Source organism: Oculina patagonica, chromosome 6 (assembly GCF_052425735.1).
Source record: "Oculina patagonica isolate OP01 chromosome 6, crgOcupat, whole genome shotgun sequence".
NCBI lineage: Eukaryota > Metazoa > Cnidaria > Anthozoa > Scleractinia > Oculinidae > Oculina > Oculina patagonica.
The window spans coordinates 5,631,840-5,658,845 of record NC_135763.1 but is presented as its reverse complement, the minus strand read 5'-3'; the positions used below and the strand labels follow the sequence as shown (position 1 = coordinate 5,658,845).

Sequence of the window (27,006 nt, the reverse complement as noted above, 5' to 3'; positions counted from 1 at the left end):
TGCCTGATAACTGTTACAACGTACAGATTCATTGTTGAAAAAGTGCACCGGCGATTTTCGTTGAACATTGTACGTGTTGTCGTTTGGTAGAAAGTTTGAAAGTTAAAAAGTCAGGCGTTGCATCTCTGCAATGCTGAGCTCCTTTTTAGCTGGTTAAAGTAAATCTGAATAGATATATGCAGCTGAAAAATAAAATGAAGCGATAACTGCTCTTTCGAGTGAACTTCCTTTAGGCGACAACAATTCTGTTATTGGAAATACTCTGACGTTTTCCTCCAAAGCTCGACGAACTGTTTGAATGCAATGATGAATAATCGACCTTTTACTCTTAAAACTAAATTTGAGATCTAGACTGGTGTGAGCTTTCGTATTTGAAGTTCGAGTAAGACCGGACTGGGCTTTGAGTCGGTCCGGCGTTAGCCAGACCAATGACAAAGCGCGTTATTTTAAGTAAACAGCTGGTGAGTAGAAAGCACTTTTTAAGGATTTCAATCCGAGTACAGAACGGTAAAACAATAATCGAAAAGTTACTTAAATTACCTCCTGCTCCTCCCATTGCTCCACCTGTTGCACCTCCTGCTATTCCTCCTGTACTCATTCCTCCTGTACTCATCCCTCCTGTACTCATCCCTCCTGTACTCATCCCTCCTGTACTCACTCCTCCAGCTCCCATTCCTCCTGTACTCATCCCTCCTGTACTGGTTCCTCCTGTACTCATTCCTCCTGTACTCATCCCTCCTGTACTCATTCCTCCAGCTCCCATTCCTCCAGCCCCCATTCCTCCTGTACTCATTCCTCCTGTACTCATTCCTCCTGTACTCATCCCTCCCGCTCCGCCTGCAGTTCCACCAGACGAAATTCCTCCTGCTATTTCAAAATGATAAAAAAAGAAAATATAATGCTTTCTTCTAATTTGTAGGACACGTTAACCTTTGATGGGCAAAGACTACTCAAATTGAGGGATGATTTTATATTAATGCGGTGTCAACGTTCAAGGTCACTTCCCAGATTTTCCAATTTGTGCACATGGACGTAAACGCGCTAATTGTGCTTTGAACAGCATAAGTTTGAACAAATCACATTCGTCATCGTCATTTAATAGAAACTACGATCGGTATAAAAATATAAAATGGAAGCCGAAAGTAAACAACGCGGAAAATGAATAGCGCTCTACACGTGGGCAAGCGAAAAGGTAAGGTAATACGAGGAAGCAACTGAGTAACGAGTTCACGAGTAATGCGAGCAAGTAAAGTTGTGCAAACTCGTAAGAAGATCTGGAATGCTGAACGTACCTCCTGCAGCTCCCGTGGCTCCTCCGGCCGCCCCCGCGGATCCTCCTGCACCGCCGGCAACCCCACCAGCGGAACTTCCTCCAGCTTTTTAAATAAAAAGGTGGTTTTATGATAACCGTTAATTAGCAATACTATTTGAAACACAACGGGCTGTTTTGTTTTTTTTTTTTTTTTTTTTTTTTTGGGTTGGTTGGTTGTTTAGGGCCTGGGGGTATTTTAAAATTTGAGAAAAAAAAAAAAAAAAAAAAAATAGGGTTTTTTTTATATTTTTAAAAAAAAAAATGGAAAAAAAAAAAAAAAATTTTTAAAAAAAATTTTTATTAAAAAAATATTTATGTTGTAGTTTGAAATAAATTTCAATTTAAATGACTGTTTCGATATATTTTAACTTGTATTTTCCTTTGTGTCGGATTTATTACCATTATGCGTACAAAAATGTACAAGTTAAACTGGTTTGAAGTCATTTTGACTCGAGATTTATTTTTAAACTGTAACATGCATAAAATAACGTGACCTTAAATAGGATCAAGTAATAGCAAATTAATAAAAAGAATACCAGTGGAATGACTTAGTGTCGGTGAATGCATTGTAAACGTCAAGCTGTCCGTTAAACACATGTCACGGCGAACAATTCTGGCCTAGAGGAAACTGCGTAAAAGGTGTCCAGTTACAGTCCAGTTCAGTTACGTTAAAGTATTTTTATGCAATCTTTACCCTTCTTAGAAAAGGAAATTGCCTGTGTTGTACTTCAACTTTTTGTTTGTTTTTTCGTATGTTGTTTTATATATATATATATGTTGTTAAGTTCTGGTCCAAATATAATTGCAATAGCAAAATGATTCATTCTTTACAAGAGCTTCTTCAGTCTTCAGACTTTCTACTTGCCATACTCAGAACACTTCCATCATTCTTCTTCTCTTTTACATAGCTCAGAAATCGGCTTATACTTCCCAGCAACCAACTTCCAACGCCGGAACAGTTCGCCTTCATGGCCACCGCTCAACACACAATTCCAAAGTGAAACTCTTTCAAGAAAACGCTTCACCGCGTTCGAAATATCCATAACTCAAGTTAATCTCAAATTGTGACTAACGTAAATCATATGAAATAGCAATAATCGAAAATCTGTGATATGCTATATAGATTCACATATTTTCGTATGCTATATAGATTCACATATTTTCGTAAAAATAAAATTAATGAGTTATATCTTTTCTTTCCACAAACGATTGGTATCGATAAATGCCTTCAACAATCAAAGCCCCAATATAAACAAAAAAATTAAGGTTGATAATGGGAGAGAGATACATTATACAAGAAAATAGAAAAAAAAAAACATTCTGAAGAAGGATATACTTTTTAACATATCCTGAACGGACTGAATCGAACAAACATATCTATCCAGGGAAATGTACTTTTTTGCGCAATAATAGCAAGGTATATTATTTTCTCGGATATATAAAACTTGTGAATGTGTTTAAAGAAAGCCCTTTATTACAATTAAAGTTGCTTTGAACCGAGAAAAACTCACCTCCGATACTACCACTCGATGTCCCTCCTAGTTTCGATCCTTCTTTCCCGCCTGTTGTTGTCCCACCCATAATACCTCCACTTGTTGCCCTAGATGAACCACCAGAGTTTCCACTAACACTACCCATAGAACTAGTCCCACCTATTCCGCCTGGTTTACCGGTAACTCCAGCTAATAATCCAGAGACGCCTCCCCATGTAGAGCCACCCACAACTCCACCACTCAAAGATCCCGAGGACCTTCCAGCCATTGCTCCTATTGAACCAGTTGTCCCAACTGACGATCCAGACATACCACCTCCTGCAGAGCTGCCTACACCTTCACCAGTCACAGATCCTGAGAAGCCTCCACCCATTCCAGCAACAGCACTAGTTGCTCCCCCTGCAGAGCCGGTCATAGATCCCGATGAGCCTCCAATCATTTCACCCATTGCATTGGTTGCTCCGCCTGTAGAAGGGCCGGACATGCCTCCACCTATGGAGCCACCTACACCTCCACTAGACATAGTTCCTGGGGGACCTCCAGAACTAGATCCTGAATTGCCTCCAGCCATTCCACCTCTTGCACCGGTTAATCCCCCTGTAGATAATCCGAACATACCTCCACCTGCATAGCCACCAGCGCCTCCACCAGCTAAAGTTCCTGACGAGACTCCAACCATACCACCTGTTGCACCAGTTGCTCCCATTGATGATCCGGATATGCCTCCTCCTATAGAGCCGCCAGCGCCTCCAACAGTCATAGTTTCAGAGGAGCCTCCAGCGATTCCACCTATAACACCTGTTGCTCCCCCTGTAGGTGATCCAGACATGCCTTCCCTATTAGAGCCACGTCCACCTACACTAGTCATTGATCCCGAGGAGCCTTCAACCATTCCACCTGTTGTACCAGTTGCTCCCCCTGATGATCCGGACATGCCTTCTACTGCATGGCTACCAGCGCCTCCACCAGTCATAGCTTGTGAAGGGCCTCCAACCACTTCACCTGTTGCACCGGTTACTCCACCTGTAGATGACACAGACGTGCCTCCTCCTGCGGAGCCACCTACACCAACGCCAATCATAGATCCTGAGGAACCGCCCGTCATTCCACCTGTTGCACCAGTTGCTCTTACCGATGATCCAGATATGCCTCCTCCTGTAGAGCCTCCTCCTACTCTACCACCCATAGATCCCGAGGCGCCTACAGCTATTCCACCTAACGCACTGTTGGCTCCACCTGTAGATAATCCGGAAATACCTCCAGCGGCAGAGGCACCAGCTCCTACACCGGTCATAGATGCTGATGAGCCTCCAGCCATGCCACCTGTTGTACCACTTGTTCCCCCTGATGATCCAGACATGCCTTCTCCTATAGAGCCGCTAGCGCCTCCACTAGTTATAGCTCCAGAGGAGCCTCCAGCCATGCCACCTATTGCACCTGATGAGCCCCCAGCCATGCCACCTGTTGTACCAGCTGCTTCCCCTAATGATCCGGATATGCCACCTCCCGTAGAGCCGCTAGCGCCTCCACCAGTCATAGATCCCGAGGAGCCCCCAGCCATGCCACCTAATGTACCAGTTGATCCCCCTGATGATCCAGACATGCCTCCTCCTATAGAGCCGCCAGTGCCTCCACCAGTCATAACTCCAGAAGAACCTCCAGCCATTCCACCTGTTGCACCGTTTGCTCGGCCTGTAGATGATCCGGGTACGCCTCCCCCACTTACACCTCCACCAGTTATAGATCCGGAGGTACCTCCACCCATTCGACCTGCTGTACCCGTTGCTTCACCTGTAGATGATCCTGACATGCCACCTCCTGTAGAACCACTAGCGCCTCCACCAGTCATAGCTCCAGAGAAGCCTCCAGCCATTCCACCTATTGCACCTGATGAGCCCCCAGTCATGCTACCTGTTGTACCAGCTCCTCTCCCTGATGATCCGGATATGCCACCTCCTGTAGAGCTGCCAGCGCCTCCACCAGTAATAGATCCCGAGAAGCCCCCAGTCATGCCGCCTGTTGTACCAGTTGCTCCCCCTGATGATCCAGACATGCCTCCTCCTATAGAGCTGCCAGCGCCTCCACCAGTCATAGCTCCAGAGGAACCTCCTGCCATCCCACCTATTGCACCTGATGAGCCCCCAGCCATGCCACCTGTTGTACCAGCTGCTCCACCTAATGATCCGGATATACCACCTCCTGTAGAGCCGCTAGCGCCTCCACCAATCATAGATCCCGAGGAGCCCCCAGCCATGCCACCTATTGTACCAGTTGCTCCCCCTGATGATCCAGACATGCCTCCTCCTATAGAGCCGCCAGCGCCTCCACCAGTCATAACTCCAGAGGAACCTCCAGCCATTCCACCTGTTGCACCGTTTGCTCGGCCTGTAGATGATCCGGATACGCCTCCCTCACTTACACCTCCACCAGTTATAGATCCGGAGGTACCTCCACCCATTTGACCTGCTGTACCTGTTGCTCCACCTGTAGATGATCCTGACATGCCTCCTCCTGTAGAGCCACCAAAACTTCCGCCAGTCATTAATCCTGATGAGCCTCCAACCATTCCACCTGTTGCTCCTGATGGTGCACTTGTAGATGCTCCTGACATGCCTCCTCCTGTAGAGCCACCAACACTTCCACCAGTCATAGATCCTGATGTGGCTCCAACCATTCCACCTGTTGCTCCTGCTGGTGCACTTGTAGATGCTCCTGACATGCCTCCTCCTGTAGAGCCACCAACACTTCCACCAGTCATAGCTCCTGATGTGGCGCCAACCATTCCACCCGTTGCTCCTGCTGGTGCACTTGTAGATGCTCCTGATATGCCTCCTCCTGTAGAGCCACCAACACTTCCACCAGTCATAGATCCTGATGTGGCTCCAACCATTCCACCTGTTGCTCCACCTGTAGATGCTCCTGATATGCCTCCTCCTGTAGAGCCACCAACACTTCCACCAGTCATAGCTCCTGATGTGGCTCCAACCATTCCACCTGTTGCTCCTGCTGGTGCACTCTTAGATGCTCCTGATATGCCTCCTCCTGTAGAGCCACCAACACGTCCACCAGTCATAGATCCTGATGTGGCTCCAACCATTCCACCTGTTGCTCCACCTGTAGATGCTCCTGACATGCCTCCTCCTGTAGAGCCACCAACACTTCCACCAGTCATTGATCCTGATGTGGCTCCAACCATTCCACCTGTTGCTCCTGCTAGTACACTTGTAGATGCTCCTGAGATGCGTCCTTCCATAGAGCCGCCAGCGCTTCCACCAGTCATAGATCCCGAGGAGCCACTAACCATTCCACCTGTCGCGCCAGCTTTCCCACTTGATGATCCGGATATGCCTTCTTCTGTAGAGACACCTAGACCTCCACCCGTCATAGATCCCGGAGAGCCTCCAGCCATTCCACCAGCTGCCCCACTTGATGATCCAGATACGCCTGCTCCAGAAGTCGAACCCAGTCTTCCTTCAGCAGCACTTCCAAAAGATGACACAACTCCTCCTGAGTAACAGTGTGACTTTATGAACACGGCAAAACCCCACCAAGTTATTTTTCCCTTTAGGTTTTCATCACTTATTGTTTCACTATTCTGTGTTAGACATTTCTTGACGTATGCATCATTTCAGTTTGAATACCCTTTAGTGAAAATAACTGAAATCGCCTCCCCCTTCACGTTGCCTGTCAAAAAGGTTCACGTCAAAGAGCTTCAATTCTTTTATCTTCCCACAGGTGGATATCCCTTGCGACGATGTCTACCTCGTTGACCTCCCGAAATTATCCAACAAAGCAAATTTGTCTAATTACCATACTTTGCTGAATTGATTACTAGGCTCTAGACCCACTAATAAATTACTCTCACACGTTTTATTCCTGAAACTGTTTCCACAGTCATTGATAACAATTGGTATTAATCACCTAGTCAAAGTATTATGGGAATAGGGTAAAGTTTCTGAGACCTGATTGACAAGGGACTTTTTGATAAATATCTTTGTAATAAAGGATAAAGCTAATTATATTAGTTGTTACTAAATAGGCTTTAAGGTGCTACTGTTGTTTTAAACATTTTTCTTGAATCTGTTTTTTTAACCATTACTAAAAATTCTGCGTTGTTGGAATTATTTTTTTTTTGACTTGTCGACAGATATTTTGTGATCGAGATTGCCGATTATCCTTTTTGTGTTAGGCACAGTAGCAATGTCCGGTAAATTGTTGAATGACTATTTCCAATAATTTTTAGAATATTTGAAAGAGGTTAGGTCAAGTTCCTTTGATCAAGGATCGGAGAACCCAGACCCTTTGTGTTTTATATAACCCCACTCATTAATTTCATGTGCTATTAGCTGCCGTACTCCCGATTTTTACCGCTCCTGAAACTGTACAATGGTCTGGAAATATTCTTACTTACCAGCAGCGACTTGACCAACAATCGTCACAAACAGACTGGACAATGATGCAAGTTGGCTATAATCGGCTGCTATGTGCACGTAAGATTCCGCCGTAGCCATTGTAATAAGTTGAGTCTTGTCAAAGGAACTCCCCATGCCAAGGCAAAAAATCCTAACCCCAGAACTCTTCAAAGATCCAGCGACGCCTGTCACATCGTCCGTTGATTTACCTGCAACCATAACTAACAGGACCTTGGCGGCATTTTGACGCGACTGGGCGAATAATTGTGTTTGACATGTGCTTAGGCCTTGTCCTACAGCGCAAGATCCTCCAAGCATTTTCATACTTCCAATAGCAGCGTCAATATCCAGTACCGAGCTGTATTTGCTGAAGTCAAACGAAACGGAAGCTGATGCGCCAAACAAGACCATCCCTATGCGATATCCCGTCGCAGAAATGCTGAATCTGCCGTAGACCGCTTTAATAAAGTTTAGGCACAGTTGGAAATTTGCATCACCGCCTAAACTGCTGGAGGCATCGAGCATAAAAGCCAGATCAACGGCTCCTTCAAAAAAGCGTTGAAGTCTTTTTTAAAAAATGAAAATTTGTGCTCAATCAAAGCGTGCTCGTTTAGCTGCAAAAATCTCACCAAGATGTACAAATTTCATAGGTAAAATTAAAAGAGTTTGGCAAAATACGCCGCCAAAGGGTAAAATCATGTCGCTTTATTATGTTTACTATCATCTCCTTTATGTGTTTATATACAAAGCTTTCAACTGCATATCTTAACCTTATCTTTAATTAACCAATAGCACGAAATACAGCGAAGGCGTTCTTCACAAACTGCCATACGTCTCGTTTCTCATCATCCTGTCAGTGCACTGTTCGTGGGTTGCCATACACATCCAATGTTGTGGCTTAGATTGATCACAGTACCAGATATATTCAGATCCTTCATCTGCTTATTTCAAAAATCTTCTTGTTAGCTCGTCACTGGTTTTATCCAACTAACTACGGGTAATATATCCATGGCTATTTCCTACTAATTAACTACCCCCAAATACAACCATAATCTGACCAGGCCACAGACTTGCCGAGAACATCTTAAAATAAAACCGTGATGTGAGTAGCGAGTGAGAAATTTTTACGATTGCAAAAACTGTAGTTGAACAGAGGAGTTAAAAATACAAAGCGTTTTAGATACGGTTTTTGAGTACTTTATCAGCAATTAAATGCCTCTTCAAACTATATAGATAAAGTCAAAGAAGTTGGCTGAAAGACACAATCGAACATATTATATTATTATGTTCAAGTTTTCTTGTCAAAAGAGTCTCAAGCGTCAATTCACAAATTAACGGTCAGTCCAGCAGTCGTCGGAACTGTGCATTGTCAAATGTTTGCAAGCTGTTGTGTCAGGTTATGTCTTGTATGTTGGAATAATTGTTATGTTTTTTGTTCTCATTCCACGTCTCCGTTTTTTTTTTCAAACGGCGGAAAAATAACTATCAAGTGTATATGGCTTGTGTACGTTCGCACTGTTAAAACTTATACACAAGAGAGCGATTTATCCAGCGGGAAATGTTATCCACCCAAGAAACGAGACCAAACGACTAGTTAACCCTACCTCCTGCTCCCCCAGCGGCACCCCCGGCTGCTCCCCCAGCGGCACCTCCGGCTGTTCCTCCAGCTGCACCCCCGGCTGCAGATCCCCCTGCGGATCCTCCCGCTCCTATTGCTCCAGCTCCGCCCGCAGCCCCACTAGCTGAAATCCCTCCGGCTTTTGAAAGGTAAAAAATTAGAACCTTGAGTATAGTATGGCAATTTTATGTAACCGTAAACAACAGATAACAACCATTTTAAAAGTTGCCAGAATAACATCTGACAAAAATTGTAAATCAGCATCTCTTATTATGCAATTATAGGTCCACCGGTTTCATAGTTTCATAGGCGCGAGTTTTTGCACTCCACAAGAGGTTATCGTTTTTAAGCGAAACAGTTATGTCGGCATATTTTTCGAGATCAAATTGAAGTTTTAAAAGGCCGTGGCACATTTGAAGAGCTTAAGTTTCGACAAAGCAAGTTAGAAATTACTTTTCGTTCTATAGTGGTTTTTAATTGAGTGTATAGTGAAATTAACTAAAACCAACGAAATCACTCGGTCAAAGGACACCATATCCTTCATATAAACACGAAAAGAGTTTTTAAAAGCATTGTGCTTAAAAGCACAATGCTTGCTTGTGGGGTCGTGTGCTAAACTAATATATTACTAATAGTACTGATACAACAAAACAATTTACTGCTAAATAGCAATGCGAAATCAAACCGAATGCGAATTACTTTTTGCATCTTTACATGGGTTCTTTTAAATTAATTTTTACTTATCAAATTTATCAAATTTATCAATATAACTGATTCTTACCTTTACTTATTAAGCTTATAAATTGCTGTGAAAATCCAGACAATTCTGCAAACGAAGCCACTGAAACAAAATACTCGGACGACGAAGCCATAGCTGTCATTTGCTCTTTATCAAAGCTTTCTCCCATACCGAGACACAGAATTTTAATACCACTTTGCTTCAGCGCACTAGACGAACTTGTAACAGAGTCTGTAGATTTTCCCGCCATCATGACCACAAGAAGACGCGCAGAAACGCTCGCCCCAGCCGCTGCTCCGCCACTAGCGGCGCCACCGCTTGCCCCTGCCGCTGCCCCTCCACTAGTGGAGCTACCCCCTGCAGCAGCACCACCCCCTCCGGCGCTCACAAACAAAGATGATTGACATGTAGAAAGTCCCGCTCCAGCGGCACATGATCCTCCAACTAGTTTTACCTGGTGCGAAGGAAACACAGCAAATTTGTTAGTGCTGTTCAGTATTAAATGCTACTCCCTATAAATATCCTTTTATTTACTTTATATTTACCTACTTCATTTCTAAGTGAACAACGATCAGGTTGTGGAAAAAGAAAAATGCTAACATTAAGTCTTTGAAAATTTACCATGGAGCTGAGTGGAGAAAAATGAATACATAAGATTTTTGGCATTCAAAATTTCGTGGTTACAGCTTATGTTGCTGGCTTTTCTAAGAACAATTCTTTTGCAAGGAAAAAGCTTCGCAAGCGATCAATTGAAAATTTTACGGAATTTGAAGGCGTTACTTCTCGAAAAGAAGTGATCCAGTAGTACTCTTACTTATTGATTTTATGATTCACCAAAAAAATTTTCCTGCAGTTTTCCACCCATTAAAATCTTGCCGTTAAAAAGTTACGCTGGAATGGTTACAACTTTTAATGTAAACATAGCGCCTTGAAGGCTTTAAATTTCCTTCCATTGATTGCTCGATCTGGTTAAGTTATCTGCTTTGTTCAGCTTAAACTGTCTTCAGTAAAAATGCCCAGAAATTAAAACAATCTCACGTACTTGACCCAAAGCAGTATCAAGATCTGAGATGGAGGAGTACTTGCTGAAATCGAACACAACTTGAGCGGAACTTCCAAAGAGAACCAAAGCAACGCGTATCCCGCCTCCCATACCAAAAGCATGGAATACAATCTTGATGAATTCGATGCACAACTTGAAGTTCGCTTCACCCTGAAGACTGTCCGATGCGTCTAACATAAATGCTAGATCACAAGAACCTACAGAGAAAGAACATTTCTTTGTGTAACTCAAGTGAAATGATTAACCATGACATTGGAATTAATGTTATACAATTTGTTATTTTCACGATTGAAACATTAAAAAAATAATGCTTGTAACACACCCTTTCTTTTCCTCGACATATAATGATAATAGTAATTAAATAAATAAAAAGATTTCAACCATTGTCGGTTTAACCAGTTACTCTTCAAAGCAGGCCTAATTCCAACGATTCACAGTAAAGCATTTAGAATAAACTCGAAAAACAAAAGAAACATACATGATAACCGACTAAAATATTTGTAAAGCTAGGCACACACTAGGGGACTAGTCGCAGGGAATAGTCGCAGGGACTTATCCCTTGGTGTGTACACAGTAGAAAATTGACCGATTTGTGGGACTAATGGTCCCCGCGACTTGTCCTAGAAATCAAACCAGATAATTCGTGAGACTAGTCGCAGGGACCAAAAATGTGGTCCCTGCGACTGGAATTTCGATGCCAAATACGAATACACACTGGGGGACTGGTCCCCGAAGCTATTCCCTGCGACAAGTCCCTGCGACTAGTCCCCTAGTGTGTTCCGACCTTAAAATCTCATGCAAGTAAAGCTTATTTATAACAGGACGGTAGAAAAATTACTTTGTTCATACCTCCACCACCTGCCCCCGCTGCACCTCCACTGGCGCTAATGCCACCGGCTGAAAATGAAAAACAAAACATTTTCAAGTAAAGTAAACGAAAGTACCCACCGCCTGCTTAGCTCAGTTGGTAGAACGCCGGCCTGCTTTGCGGAAGGTGGAGGGTTCGAACCCCAGACCGGACCAATACTCAGGGTCTTAAAAAAAAATAAGGAATGTGCTGCCTTTGTAATTACATCTGCAAATGATTAAACATACATGTCTTCTCGGAAAAGAACGATAAACCGTAGGTCCCGTGTCCTATGTTCTCAGTCTTATAGCAGGGGACGTTAGAGAACCCACACACTATTCGCAAAGAATGGGGCACGAAGTTCCAGGTGTCGTTGTCTGGCCTTTGTGTGTAGGAAAATTTCAGTATGTGTACAGCGTATTTGAACATATACATTTGAAAAATGCGTATATATACTAGTTATGCAACGCTTTCGAGTGGTATACTATAGAATATCCTACGAGTCGTATACACTCCCCTAAAGGCTCGTGTGTATACCGCCAAAATACAAGTGACAAGTGGGATATTCCACAGCATACAACAAGAAAGTGTTGCGTTACTATTTCATACCATGCCATAGAAAATACGCTAACTTAATTTCGCCGGGACAAAAGATCGCAGTACACGATGGGAAGGTTGAGTTGAATTACGTCGAATATACAACGGCTTTTCTGTACTCTGATTGGCTGTGTTTTCTATGGCATGGTATAAAAGTGCATTATCATTGGGTAAAGTTGTTTGCTAATTAAAGTGCCTGTGGCGCAACTTTACTTAACCACGCCAAGCAATATTGCACACCTTAAGTTACCTTCACGCTGAAGTTAAAATAGTATTCAGATTTACTTTACTTTAGTTGTACCTTGTGATATAAGGGTAGTAACTTGTCCACTTATCCCAGCTAAACCACTATACGAGGCAGCGGTTATGACATAGGATGAAGAAAATGCCATAGCTGAAAGCTGTGACTGAACGAATGAGCCACCCATTCCAACAGCGATTATTTTGACTCCAGCTGTTTTCAATGATCCAGCGGCGCTTGAAACGTCGTCAGATGAACTTCCAGCCATTAGAACAATCAAAAGACGCGCTTTACCCCCTGCGTCACCTTCAAACAGTGCTGATTTACACTGAGAAAGAGCAGCACCTGCGGCACAGCTACCACCGATAAGCGTGACACTGGAAACTGCCGAGTCAACTTCAGAGATTGAGGTAAACTGACTAAATCCAAACACGACCTAAAAGAGACATAGTGACACATTGTTGCCGTAAGGTAGTTTACAAGTCTACGTTGATTTGAGTTTAAAATTACGAGTTTTACATAAACGTACTCAAGGTTCTACGACAACAATGTAAGCGTATCACTTCACCGATTCGACATAAATTTATTCTAGAGTAAATAAAAAAAAACTTGCATAACTTGTTTAAGTTTTGATTCTTCCGATCTGAATTTTAACTATTACTAAAATTTCGACGATATCTGTTCGCCTTCATCAGAGTGAAAAATGTTGTTCGTTTTTTCACTCTGACGAAAGTGGATAGACGCGAACGAAAATGTAGTCACGGTGATATTTAAACTTCAGATCGGATGAATCAGAACCCAAATAATCAGTCTAACGATCGCTACAGACAAAATGAAATGACATAAGTGAGTAAAGGGATAAAGTTATATATAAATCGATATATTCATTTTGATACGAAACACAACTAAGAGATAAAAGGAGTGCCAATTTATTCATCAGCCAACCTTTTTCTAAGGTTGCCTACCTTAGCACTGCTACCGAAAACAACTAATCCATATCGTACTCCGCCTCCGAGAGTAAAGGAGTGGAAAATGCTGATGATGAACTTTATAACAAGTTGGAAGTTTGCATCTCCCCCAATGCTCGATGACAAATCCACCATGAAGGCCAGATCGCATCCCCCTAGAAGAAAATATTAACATGAGCTAAACGTTTACAAAGCCTGGATTTCAAAGGACGTTACTCAAAAAGAGCTTCCAATACGATTTGCTCAACTTAGAGTCCAATAACATTGAGCAGGTCTTTACATTACAAGTCAACAAGTAAAAGCGAAAACAGCTAACCTACATATGGCAGTAAAATTTTAATCAGTTATCAACGTGAGAGGCAGTAGAGACCTTTTCAATCAGATTGACGATTTGGGATAATTGCAAATTATCCGCTCAAGCGAGATTTTTCTTATTGTTTTCTAAAATTATGTTTACAAAGCAGTTTTATATGTTTTAGCTAATTCTTATACTCAATCTTCGTTAAATTTTATCCAGCTCTTCGTTTCCTAGACAGCAATGTTAAAAGACATACTAAGAGGGGGGGGGGATGTGGTAGCAAAAAAAAAAAAAAAAAAGAAAAAAAAAAAAATAAAATTAAATATAAAAAAAAAAAAAAAAAAAAAAAAAAAAAAAAAAAACCAAAAAAAAATTTTTAAAAAAAAATTTAAATTTAAAAAAAAAAAAAATAAATCAAAAACCCAAAAAAAAACAACCAAAACACCACCCCATTAACCTTTACTAACCTCCTCCTGAAGCACCAACAGCTCCCCCGGCTGAAAAAGTGAAGTTCACAAAGAAAGTCATTAAGATATTTTTACAAGACGTTTCTAAAAATATTCAGCAACTTTTACAATAGGCGTCCCAGGAAGTGAATGTTATTAAGTGTGACATTGTTGCGGATATTTCACGGTTTCGTCATCCATCGATCAAGTCTCGTTACGTTGGAGTATTACACTTCTCGTCGACTATTAGATGTCTTCTCTGGGCCACTCTTGATGACCAGGCCAATGTGCATTTGTCGACTTGTCTACTGTTACTGTCAGTCGCTCGTCCGTCACGGAGGTGGGTCTTGTCACGCAAAAGTCCTGTCCTGTCACGCTTACTCACTCACCGCCAGCTCCGGTTGACCCTGATGAACTAGAGGAACCTCCATTAATCGAACCGGAAACGGAACTACCACCAGCAGACGCTCCTTCTGATGAACTGCTTCCGCCGGAAGTGGTGGTGCTGGTTTGTGTCACCTGATAGCCGCCGCCTCGTCGGTTTGCAAGACTGTTCATGAAGTCTCTTTGCATATCCCTTACTGTATATTAATTTCAAGAGAAGCGATTTTAATTTTAAAAGGCAGAGACTTTCTTGTCCCGTCGACAGGTGAACAAAGAATGACTGAAACCGAGCATTTTAAAACGATTATGGATTACTTAGATAAATAGTAGCACCTTTAATTGGCGTCAAAAGCACGAAACCTATTTTTTCAGAATTTGCTTATTGCATTGCTTTATATTTTTTACACAATTGATTTGAAAAAGATAAGAAGAATAATGTACTTACTTGTTCCTTCAGCGACAGCTTTAACAGCAGCTGTGAAACCAAATAGAACAGAGTTTCTTAGGAACATGATTGCGTATCGATTTTACATTATTCAATATTAAGATAAACAGAACGAGAGACTAATTACCTTTAATTAATTTTAATTCTAAACCTGAACATTGTATTGTATTGTATTAATCGCATTGCATTGCATTGCATTGAATTGTATTGTATTGTATTGTATTGTATTGTATTGCATTGTATTGTATTGTATTGTATTGTATTTTATACCATGCCATAGAAAATACAGCCAATCAGAATACAGGATAGCCGTTGTATATTCGACGGTATTCAACCCAACCTTCCCATCGTGCGCTGCGATTTATTCTCGTCGAAATTAAGTGAGCGTATTTTCTATGGCATGGTATAAAATAGTTACACAACACTTTCTCGTGGTATACTATGGAATATCCCACTTGTCACTTGTATTTTCTTCGTATACACACGAGCCTAAAGGCTCGTGTGTATACCGAGAAAATACAAGTGACTCGTGGGATATTCCATAGTATACCACTCGAAAGCGTTGCATAACTAGTATGTATTGTATTGTATTGTATTGTATTGTATTGTATTGTATTGTATTGTATTGTATTGTATTGTATTGTATTGTATTGTATTGTATTGTATTGTATTGTATTGTATTGTTAAGTATTGCATTGTTACTTGTCTTTATATTAATGAGCAAATGAATAAACTTGTAGTCAATTTGACTTTTTGCAATTTACATTTAATTCAATTCACAGATGAAAAGATTACCTCCTTGCTTGAACCTCATTCATTTTATGCCAGCCACGACATCTATCTTCACCTAGCTTTGAGATATCTTATACGGACTAATGTCCCTTACCTTTGCATAACTTTTCTTGCAATGCGGTAATTATAGTATCCATTTGAGGAAAGTCAACCGTAAACACATGTTCCCCTTTTGGATCGCTTGCCATAGCGTTTAGTTGCTCTAGTTTAAAGTGGGTTCCCAGTCCCACCGAAAATATTATTACCCCTGTGTTTTTAAGTGCTTGAGAAGGTTTCACTACGTCATCATTGGCACGTCCGTCAGTCAAAACAACAAGTACACGTGGAACGCCTTGTCTAACGTTGTTAAACAGTTTGTCTGCCGCCATTGTCAGTGCTGCACCAGTTTTCGTCGTATAGCCAGGGTATTTAATGCGGCCAATCGCTGCCTCTACGTCTTGCTGCGATTTATACTGAGTGAAGTCAAATTGAAGTACACTTCGAGACGAAAACAAGATCACTCCTATTCTTGTATCCGTAGAAGAAATAACAAAAGCTCTTGTAAGGGATTTCACAAATTCCAAACACTTCGCAAAATTTCCTTTGCCGTACATCTCTACGCTTCCTGAACCGTCTATTAGAAAGCCAAGGTCTACTTGAGTTTTGCAAGCTAAGATAAATAAAACGTATTTGGTAAACAAAAGCTCTGTTTATCTAAATTCACAATTTATATGACGTATTTTAAAGACCGTGCCTTGACAGACAAAACAGACGACGTCTCTAAACCGTTCTGACCACAAGTAGCCCCAACCTCACGTTTAGAGAAAGCGATATATTCAAATAAGTGTCACGGCACATTCTGTGAGTTGGAACGTGACCTTTTCGCTGGCGTGGTATTAGGTTACACGGGAAACCGTTAAGATTTGAGATCATTTGAGCGCTTTAATTATAAGCATAAGACGTTATGTGTATGGGGAATAGAATACCGTTGATTTAGAATGCTAACTACTTCCAAATACTTCATTTTTTACGTAAGTTGAATAAAACAAACTCACCCCTTGCGTGTTTGTCTCTTGTGTTGTGTTTTTGGCTTTTTTTTTTGCTGTTTTGGGCTTTTTACGCATGTCATCACTGTAATTCCCTGTTAATTTTGACTGGTTTGCGTCCAGAAAATCCATCCATTCGTCCACACCAAAGATCCATGATCCTCGTACCAGCACAAATGTCTAATCTTCAAAAATTCTCGCTGAAAATGAGCATTTTCCACTCCCGATTCCACGATAGCTTCTCCGGCGACACCTTTTGTGATTCGGCCGCGGAAGAGGCTTGAATCCAAGGTCAAATTTCGCTCTTCCCAGGGTGGTACAATCAATTAATTACCTATCCCATCCCCAGAGTGAACTCTCGCCTTGCTTCATTGTCCAGATCAACCAATGACATAGCGAGAAGGTGCGACGGGAGATAAAGGCAATGTGAAAGAACACAATTTGAATATTCTGCGAAGTTTAATTTCTTGGAGCACTTGTACTTGCGAACACGGCTGCGAAGACTGCATGTTATCAAAGGCGAAGAGACCCGTCAAAATTGACGACGAGTCGAATTCAAAAAGAGTCAAAAGCGGAAAAGGTTCAAGGTATCCGCCGTATTGAAAATTCTGGTGAGTAGAAATTCAACACTGATTCAAATATTTTCACATAGTAAAAGTTCGTTCGTTTCAAAAGTTCCATGCACAGAGTTGGTCAGTCACTAAAATAGAAGGAAAGGCACGGTTATCCATGACAATCGAAATTTGGCTTTCATTATTTTCTGATAGGTTCCTTTTGAATTACGAATACGCTGAAGGCAGCCGGGAAGGCAGCCTGCAGTTCACTCAGTCAAGGTCAGTAATGTAAGTTATCGACTGTACCACTCTGGGAAGAGCATAATTTGACCTTGGATCCAAGCCTCTTTCACGGCCGTATCCGTAACAACAAAAAACAAGGTGTCAAGAAAAAAGCAATCGTGGAATTGGCGGTGGGGAATTCCCAATATCAGCGAAATGAGCGAAGGTTTTCAAAGATGTGACATTAGTGCGGGTGCAAGACTCATGGAGCGTTAGCTGTGGGCGAAAAAATTCAAATCGGAAGGATTTTTTGGACGCAAACCGCCTCCGAGTTGAAAACGGTCTAAGCCCAAGTGTGCAGCCTTGACTCTGTCTTATGAAGGGAATTACAAATGTAGCGCAAAAAGCCCAAAACATTGAAAATAGCCAACAAGCAAAACGGACACACAAGAGGTGAGTTTGTTTTATTCGTCTAACTTTAACACGTTCCGACTCGCACAATGTACCAGCTGCGTGACACATATATATTAGTTCAGGAATTCTACGACGTACATCTTACTCGTTTGAACGTAACCGATCGATCCGTTGCGTCGAGGCCATTCTATTCATTTTCCAACCGATCATCTAGCTCAGCAATTTTATAACATACATCGTATTTCTTTGAATGTTTGCGATCAGTAACTTGGCACAATGGAAAATTTTCCACACATTTTCTTTTTCCAAATTTTGTAAATTTTTAAATTTAGCACAATAAGCATTCCAGATATATTTCTATCGATCACGGTCCATCGGGTTCACTGTAACGGTAATAAGAATGATGTACCTCTTTCATAAGCTGTTTCCTCCCACCAGAAGACCGCTAAAACCTAACGGGTTCTATAGCAATTGACAGGAATTATTTCTTATCGATCGGTACATTTTTTTTTACTGCATCTTCGAATTCCGGTTATTCGTCTATTGCTTTGTTTGTTATAGGTCGTTATACAGTTTGTTAGTCGTGTCAGTTCAGTTTTGATGGCTTAACATTTTGTCCAAATCGTACATTGTATCTGTATTACGCTTTGTCTCAAGTCGATTTGACAGGGATTAAAAAAAGGAAACACATGACAGCAATCATAGGCATGAATAATTAATTTGTGGTGGATGCAAACCATACATGCTTCTCTAATATTTTACCTTTCACCGAGGAACCATCGAATGGTCTTTGAAGGAGATTTTGTGCACCGAATTGTCTTTTCACTCCCAGGTGATTTGACGACGTCTGCCAGTGAGATTTCCCTTTTGAATGGAGTCTGCGTCTTTTTTCTATAGGAGGTCGCTTATGACCTATATAATTGGACAGTTTCGTAGAATAATTTTCTTTTAATCCAATTCTCTCGATGAAAAACCTGCTTGCAGCGTTTTGACCTTTTTGTGCTGAAAAATGAAGAAATATATGATTATGTACAGCAGTAATTTGTACTCGTTTCGACTAACAGGTATTTCACACCGTATATAGCTCCAAGCAAATTTGCATTGAAGCCGCTAAAGTACTTTGAAGTCAGTCTCTTTTTGTACCCCCTTAACAAATAAATCTGTTTTAAATTTCCACGTATGTGGACGCACATGCTAACCCGAGAAGGCAATTCCAGGAAAGACCCTTAGTGAAGTATACTTTATTATAAACATTTAAATAAAAGGATAACGACCTGTTTAAAATTTTCTTATACAATAGAACAAAAGAATTGAAAAACAAAAACACTCGGAAATCATCAAAATTTGCCTTTAATGTGAAGCGAGCTGTTATATAGCTATCATATTACCAATTTGAAGTTTGGTGTTTTAAAAATAAGCCAACTTATTTTTAATGGCTGTTTTCGTTGCGCTATTTCCCACCCCGGGGAGATATTACAGACACAACAACATTACGGCATTTTTTTTTTTAACCCAGATACTTCGCCTGAAAGCAAAACATTAAAAGCAGATAGGGGCTTAGCGACAGCAGTTAAGACACCGATTGTAAGCTATCGGAACAGCAAGAGGAATCACCAAAAAACTGGCTTCAATTCCGATATTGGTTTCCTGATACGACGATTGATCAAGCACGGAGCGACCATAAAATATAAACTTTTATAAAACTGTGTCTTAGGAACAATTATATATCGTGTTAACGTTGCTTTTCTGTGAGACATTCATTTTAGATTGGTGTTAAGAAATGAGACATTTTTGGGTCTGAAAGTGGTGACATTTAACCAATACCCGTGAATGTGTTGTAGCTAGTGACCTCTGTTAAAAAGGACTTGAGCTAAAACTGCGTATATTTTTACAGACAAAAAATATTTTACAGGGAAACATTCTCATTTTTGATAGTCACAGTAATTAAACTGAAATACAATACACAGGAATAAGTTGTAATATGATCATAAGCTGGATAAAATAACGAGCTAAAGGCCCACTTACGGTAACTAAACCCGCTGCCATTAAAAAGTAATAACCTCGCATCTCCTAGAACAAATAATTTTTAACTATCTTGACCTCACCTCCTTTTAAACCGCGAGAAGCTGTCGAAAGCTTACAGAAGACAAGAACATTCCACGCGAATAGAAAAAGGTTAACATTCATTCCTGTCGAAACAAAAAATATAATAAATAGCACCCGTCGTAGTCTAAACAAATCGTGCTATACAAGGAATGAATCTGTAACTCTTAATATCTTTGAAATTTCTTCAGAAGCGAATATTATTTTATGAGAATTAGTAGACCGGTACCACTTACTTGAACTCAAGCTAAGTTCACGTCGTTAAATTTCCTTCCTTGCTCGCTTTTAAACCACAAACGGGACTCAGTTACAACATCTTAGAGATTTGCCTTGCCTGGTGCTTTGTCTTCATAAGCTTATGTTATAATAAAGCTTCTAACAACAATGCATATTTGATCGCAATGGTTTTTCAGGAGGCGACACCGACGCCTCGCTGAGAACAGGAACATTTGATTTAGTTAAAGGACTCATCGACTGAGTGGTCTTGCAGGTATGTCAAAGTAAATCGATCTTGTATTAGCAAGGTGGTCTTTTATTGGTGTCGCAGCCTGTTGACATTGCACGGGTGGTTTACTTTCAAACTCGCGGTAATTACTTCAAAAGCGATCCCGTCAAACATCAAGAGGAACGAAACAAGCATTTATAGTTAAATTAGGACAATTAAAATGGGCTCGACAATAAATGGAAAAAGAGATTACTTTCTTATTTTATTTTTTGGTTGACTGTTTTCGTTGTGTTACAATTTTCGAAAGCAAGGGAAAATTTCGACTTAACTCGCTGGTGATGTAACTTCATTTCACAGTTTTTACTTCTTAAATTCGTTTAAAAAGGTTCAATTTTTGAATCGATTTTAAAATTGGTTTCTGGAGATCTTGGTTTTTTCATATGCTATTCTAAGTAATTATGACGTAATGGTAAAAACGACTGATTCAGTATCGATCTCGGTCGAAAATATGGTCCTGTCACCAAATATATTCGGTTAATTGACTTTTATTTACGAATATTTCTGTATCATAGTTTTTCTCTTCAAAACGCGTCGTGGAAATCCTTACACGTTGGGCAAAGTTATTACAGTGGTATGTATTTCTAAGGTAAACGAACCGCATTCGACTCATGATTCACTGCCCATGTACGGGCTACGGTTTCAAGTCGTGTAATTATGGCTTCATGTACTTTTGCTCAGACTCAATATGGTGGGGCTTTTGTTTTTTGCCAGTGAAGCGAAGTCGAAGTGCAAGTGGTTGTTCTCCATTAACTCGAAAAATGCTAGCCTTGCATTTGCGAAGACAGAACACGAATTAAATATCTATACCAAAAAGGTTACTAGATAGGGTTTTATTTAGTAAAAGTTTCGAAACGACTTGAAAGGACTTGGGGACGACACTTCGAAGGAGCCAAAAAGGTTAAAGGTTACACTTGACTTGGTTGAATGGTCGAGATGTTCTCTAATCTGTAAACGAAAACGAACAGAAAAAAAGTTAACAGAACACTCAGGATTTTACCATATGTTATTGCAGCTGAAAATTGTCGCAAACGACTTGTAAAGGAATGGGAACGACTTGGAAGGAACACACATAATAGTCAAAATACTCCAACTAAGGTGGATGAATGGTCGGGATGTCGAAATTCCCTTATCCGTTAACACAAACGAACAAAAAAGGTTAATGTTCAGACCATTCAGGATTTTTCTCATAAACACCAAACAAACGCCTTAACAGTATCCAGAATTCGGAACTAAGGGCTTACGTTATTTAAAACCACGGCAGCAAAGTATTATTAACTACCTAGCTGTCGACAACCAGTGAAGTACTTTAACAGGTACTATTTCAAAATTAACTCAAGCAATTCCACTTGTATAATTATAACTACTTGTCGGCGTGTCTCTAACTGAACTCAAGAGATGCCTTAAATCCGTACCAGATGGATCCTTTTTTAGGTGGCCAATTTTATTTAATGTAAAAAAAAAACTATTTAAAATTGGTCACAGTGATGAACAATGCATGTCACGAAAGGAGAGAAAGTAAGCTTTTAGTTAACCATTTTGTCTTACTCATCCATTTTCTAAGCAGGTAGCAGTGTCACAGTAAATTATCTAGAATTAACTACTCTTACTTTTATTAGTGTGTACCTACGTAGTTTACTTAAACCACGGCGCAGAAAATGATAATGATAATGATAATGCATTTATATAGCGCATTTTCGATACGTCAAATGCGCTTTACACATGCCCCGGGAGCTTTGTGCCCTATGCTTTTCGAATATTGTGTGGGTTCTTTAACGTCCCCTGTTATAAGACTGAGGATACAGGAGACGGGACCTACGGTTTATCGTCCTTTTCCGAGAAGACTAGAATGTCTAGCCATTTGCAGATGTAATTACAAAGGCAGCACATTCTCCTCAGTCATTTTAAGACCCTGAGTGTTGGTCCGGTATGGGGTTCGAACCCACGACCTCCGCCGCACGCTCTAGTCCGCTAGTCCGGCGCTCTACCAATTGAGCTAACCAGGCGATTGTGTTGTTTTATGTAGCACGGACACTTTGGTCATGCACACTTTTAGGACGTTTACAGGAATATTTGCTTTGACGACAACGAGGTTATGAGAGTGTTCATTGGGGCTCCATAAGAAAGCACGACGGCTTGGAGGTTCACGTTAATGCGTAGCAATAAAAAATAAAACAAAAAATGAGATGGTATTGAGACGTCATTGAGGTGGAATTGAGCAGGTGTAGGTTTGAAGCCTGTGTGCGAGAAATTGATACCTGGATGCTTTTGAATAAGTTTAAATTAAACAGAGACAAAACTGTGTGCACGAAATTAAACGCAGCTGAAACGTGTGCAGAACGCTGCTGCTCAAATTGTTTCTCTCTCGCCCAAAACTGAGCGTCTTGTGATGTATCACCCTTACACCGCGCTCAACTTTCTTTTTCAAAGCTGATGTCTGTGATGGGAGACTGTTGGATTCACTAAAAGCAGGCAACATTGGTATTATTTTCGACGGATATTTGAGTACAGTTCCTCAGGTTAAAGTAATGTGCAAATCGGCATTCTCAGTATCATCTCCGTAAAAAATCTAAAATTAGACTCATTTGTAAAAATCGTACCTTTGATACAGCCCAGCTTCTTGTTCACGCTTTAATTACATCAAAGCATGACTACTGTAATTCGTTACTATAAGGTTTACCCAAGCACGTAGTGGAGAATATTTCTCCATTAAGGGACGGACCATTAGAAATAACCAGAGGGGGGGAGGGGGGGGGGGGGTGACTTTTACCAAAAAAAAATTCCTGCAAGAGAAACTTGTCGAAAAAAAAAATCCTGCAAGCGGTTTTGACTGAAAAAAAAATTCGTGCAACGGAAATACCTGTAAGTGTTGTATGATGGCATCTATAAACGTCTATCAGAATGGCTAAAATAGCGTTTCTGAGGTTCTGAAAATTAAAATTTTCCCGGGAAAGCATGCCCCCCGGACCCCTCTAATTTGTCATCTCCCGAGAGAACAGCATCAACTCAATCCTATCAACTATTTCGTTGCAAACACACCTGACCCACCCTAACAATCGGGTCCCATCAGTAAAGAGTTAATCAAAAGCACAAACAGTATTACTGTATTATCACTTTAAAGTGCAATTTTGTCTGACATTCTAAAGTGTAGCTGTCATCGTATCCTTTTCATCTTTTTTGATGAGGTACCAGTGTAAACATTTTTAATAACTAAACGAGGGGGATTATATTTAACAGGCACTATCTATCAAATCCCTTCAGCCCCCCTACCCCATAAAAAATGAACGGTCCCTAAATGTCGCTTAATTCAGAGAACGAATCTGAAAAATGAAACAATAATGCTATTTAATAATGATAATTGTTGCGCAAATCATAGATGCATTACAAAAAAAAGACCTGTATCTTTGGGTGAAAAAAAAATCGTGCAAAGCTTGTGCCCCAGAAAAAAAATTCCTGCAGACAAGTAGGCCTTCAAAAAAAATTCCTGCACCGAAAATTTTTTACCCCCCCCCCCCCTCCGGTTATTTCTAATGGTCCGTCCCTAAGGGGATTAAGATCGGTAACATAAGATCGTAGTTCGCACGTTGAACTGCCGCAATGTACAGTGAGGTGTCAGTCATAATAGCCGCGGCTTCTCTGTGGAGAAAGAAAAAGCAGATATTAGCCGGATTTGGGCTTTGATGTTCATGTCTTAAAACAGCTCAATAAAATTTCAATCGCGGATTGAAAGAAAAAATAACGCAAGATAAATATTGAACTAACCAACGAAGCAAGAAAGAAAAATTTAGCGTGATGTTTATATTCTGCCCACAGATAACAAGAGCTCAGTAAAGAACTCAGCTCACTACCCCAGTAAGACAGAATAATTTAGCGCGAGGTTATATTCTGCCCACAGAAAACACGAGCACAGTAAAAAACTCACTACCCCAGTAAGACAGAATAATTTAGCGCGAGGTTAATATTCTGCCCACAGATAACAAGAGCTCAGTAAAGAACTTAGCTCACTACCCCAGTAAGACAGAATAATTTAGCGTGAGGTTATATTCTGCCCACAGATAAGAAGAGCTCAGTATAGAACTCAGCTCACTACCCCAGTAAGAAAGAATAATTTAGCGCGAGGTTATATTCTGCCCACAGATAACAAGAGCTCAGTAAAGAACTCACCACCCAAGTAAGACAGAAAAAATTAGCGCGAGGTTAGTAGAGCGAAAATTATAAGTCAGCGCGCGATTAGCCAGGTTTAAGCACCGCAAGCTGGTTATTATTACAGCGCTTGGCATAAGCGACCGTAGTGAAACTGAAAACCCAAGCTCAATTTTATATTCCACAAATAAAAAAAAAAATACAACTTACCATTATGCTGCGGTGTTTGTCTTGCTTCTATTTTGGATGAACGGCGGCGAGCCGCGCTGCTTGCGAATTGCGTTACCTCGTATTTCCCGCCAGAATAAATTAACCCGGCAAACGTGCGTAACCATTAAACGAAAATGCCGAATCTCTTTTCGTTTATTAGACGAAACCCTTGCACAATCTTGTATGGCTTTCCTGTTTAACATTCACCCATACGAGTTTTGCAGTGTAGCGAGGAACATGTCACAAAAATGCGATAAAAACGCTTTTAAAATTGGTAACAATGCTACTCAATTCGTGTCGTGAAGACTACAACAATCGACTCCTTGAAAGTCCCAACCTTCGTACATTCAACTTGTTTCCGCGGCAGAAATTACTGTTGATCTCGCTTTTACCGATATTATTTTTGTTGACTCGCTTTTACATTTGTAACTTACCACAGTCCACTTATACTTTCGGCTGTCCGTCGGATATCCAATGTCGTATAGCTGACACAAAAACACCAAAACGCCGACTCAAACTTGACCGTGTTGCCCGGAAAACTTATGAAACATTTATCATCGATTTAAGGTCGCAAACGATGTCGATATCGACAATTTAGCAAATAATATTCTTAGAGAAGATTCACCGACACGTTTCGAAACCGCGAAAGCAGAAACTGCGTGACACAAGAAACAGATCACGTTCACATAACTAGGACCGGTTTCATTTTACATTTCCTGGCATGCGGTGACAAGTTAAGTTCTGTCATATTACACCTGTTCTTATAAGTTTCCACTGGCTCCCAATATTGATCTCCGAACTACCTACAAGACTCTCCATGGCCTAGCTCTTGCTTACATTGAAGATCCCCTTAACAGCTAAATTTCAGGACGTTAATAAGACCTGCATAGTCATTTCTGTTTCAATTCTAGGCCTGTGTTCGGAAGTGCTTTTTACTGCTCTTGTTTTGTATAGCTTGCTATAGATTAATCTACGACGAAATTAAATGAAAGACAAAGTATTACACTGGATATAACACTATATCGAAATTCAAGAGGATTTAAAGAGTTTGAACTTCTGTTTTTGTATTCAAAGACACCACGCAACTCTGATCTGCATGTTTTAGATAAAATTTGTTTCAGTACACTATACCTGCATCCTTTATTAATCCTAAGTTTGAAATCATCAATCATAAAGATTATAAGGAAAATATTATTGTAAAATGATAAAAATAATTACAAAAAGGTGGAGTTGATCTTATTCAAATGCTAATTTGCGCCAAATAAGTAGCAAATTATAATTAATTTTTACTAATTAGTTTGCAATTAAACGAAAGGGATCAGCAAAACACTAGTATAACACTGTTCTTTTTACCTATTACAAAATAAGCAAAGAACTTAGGCAGATTAGCTACTATTGGGAGGGGGGGGGGGGGGGGGCGATGGGGGGAAGAGAAGTCCCACAAAAAGACATAAGGTAACTTTTCTTTTTGGGTGTAAATATTCTCCATGATATTGTGTGAGAGGTGATAAGCCTTTCTACTGGGGACAAATTGACGGGTATGTGATAATATTCCTATAGCGTACTGAGTGAGATTTGACAGTTATCGCTATTGGTTTATAATATCTCAATAATATCCCACGATACTGAATGAGAGGCAGCGATCTTATTTCCGGGTGATTATTTTGCTTCATTATATAAACTGCAGTGGTATAGCGAGTGGCAGCAAATCGATAAAAATAGTATCACACAAGTGTGGATAAAAATGATATCCACACATTTGTGATATCATTTCTGACCAATCAGCTCGCAGAGTTTGCCATGTTTCAATGCTCAATGAGCCAAAGTTTATCGATATTAAGTTGATAATATCTTGGGGTACTGTGTGACTGGTGACGATCACATTTACGGGTGATAATTCCCCTGGGGTACTGAGTGATTCTAAGGGATAATGAACAGCAATCCTCTGAAGGGGTATATAAGGGGGTACTTATTACCGTTAACTTTCATGGGAAAGAAATCTTATAACGGTAACTGACAAAGCGAGAAAAATTGCAGAGGCACGGGCACAGAAAGTATCTTGAATTTTTTTACAGTTATTACAAGAAACATGAAACACGTCCTGGGTACGCTCTTAGATAAAGTGACCCCCCCCCCCCCCCCCCCACCGCCTCCTCCCGCGTAATAGCAGCATCACAT

At 40.7% G+C, this 27,006-nt stretch overlaps 1 protein-coding gene across 1 annotated transcript in view; it reads right to left on the bottom strand.

The window, feature by feature from the left end:
* LOC144656566 (uncharacterized) overlaps positions 1-20,421 on the bottom strand; it is a 29,165-nt gene extending 8,744 nt beyond the window's left edge. The window contains exons 1-18 of the mRNA XM_078516789.1: positions 20,210-20,421; positions 19,976-20,059; positions 18,633-18,872; positions 15,750-16,304; positions 14,864-14,893; positions 14,424-14,615; positions 14,056-14,085; positions 13,288-13,445; positions 12,383-12,758; positions 11,487-11,534; positions 10,617-10,834; positions 9,617-10,028; positions 8,843-8,974; positions 7,217-7,762; positions 6,665-6,687; positions 2,824-6,415; positions 1,293-1,376; positions 541-867 (exon numbers count right to left, since the gene is read on the bottom strand). Coding sequence (XP_078372915.1) covers positions 541-867; positions 1,293-1,376; positions 2,824-6,415; positions 6,665-6,687; positions 7,217-7,762; positions 8,843-8,974; positions 9,617-10,028; positions 10,617-10,834; positions 11,487-11,534; positions 12,383-12,758; positions 13,288-13,445; positions 14,056-14,085; positions 14,424-14,615; positions 14,864-14,893; positions 15,750-16,304; positions 18,633-18,872; positions 19,976-20,057 — 7,045 coding nt within the window. The 5' untranslated portion in view covers positions 20,058-20,059; positions 20,210-20,421. The remainder of the gene's footprint in view (positions 1-540; positions 868-1,292; positions 1,377-2,823; positions 6,416-6,664; positions 6,688-7,216; positions 7,763-8,842; positions 8,975-9,616; positions 10,029-10,616; positions 10,835-11,486; positions 11,535-12,382; positions 12,759-13,287; positions 13,446-14,055; positions 14,086-14,423; positions 14,616-14,863; positions 14,894-15,749; positions 16,305-18,632; positions 18,873-19,975; positions 20,060-20,209) is intronic.
* Between the last annotated feature and the right edge of the window lie 6,585 nt (positions 20,422-27,006).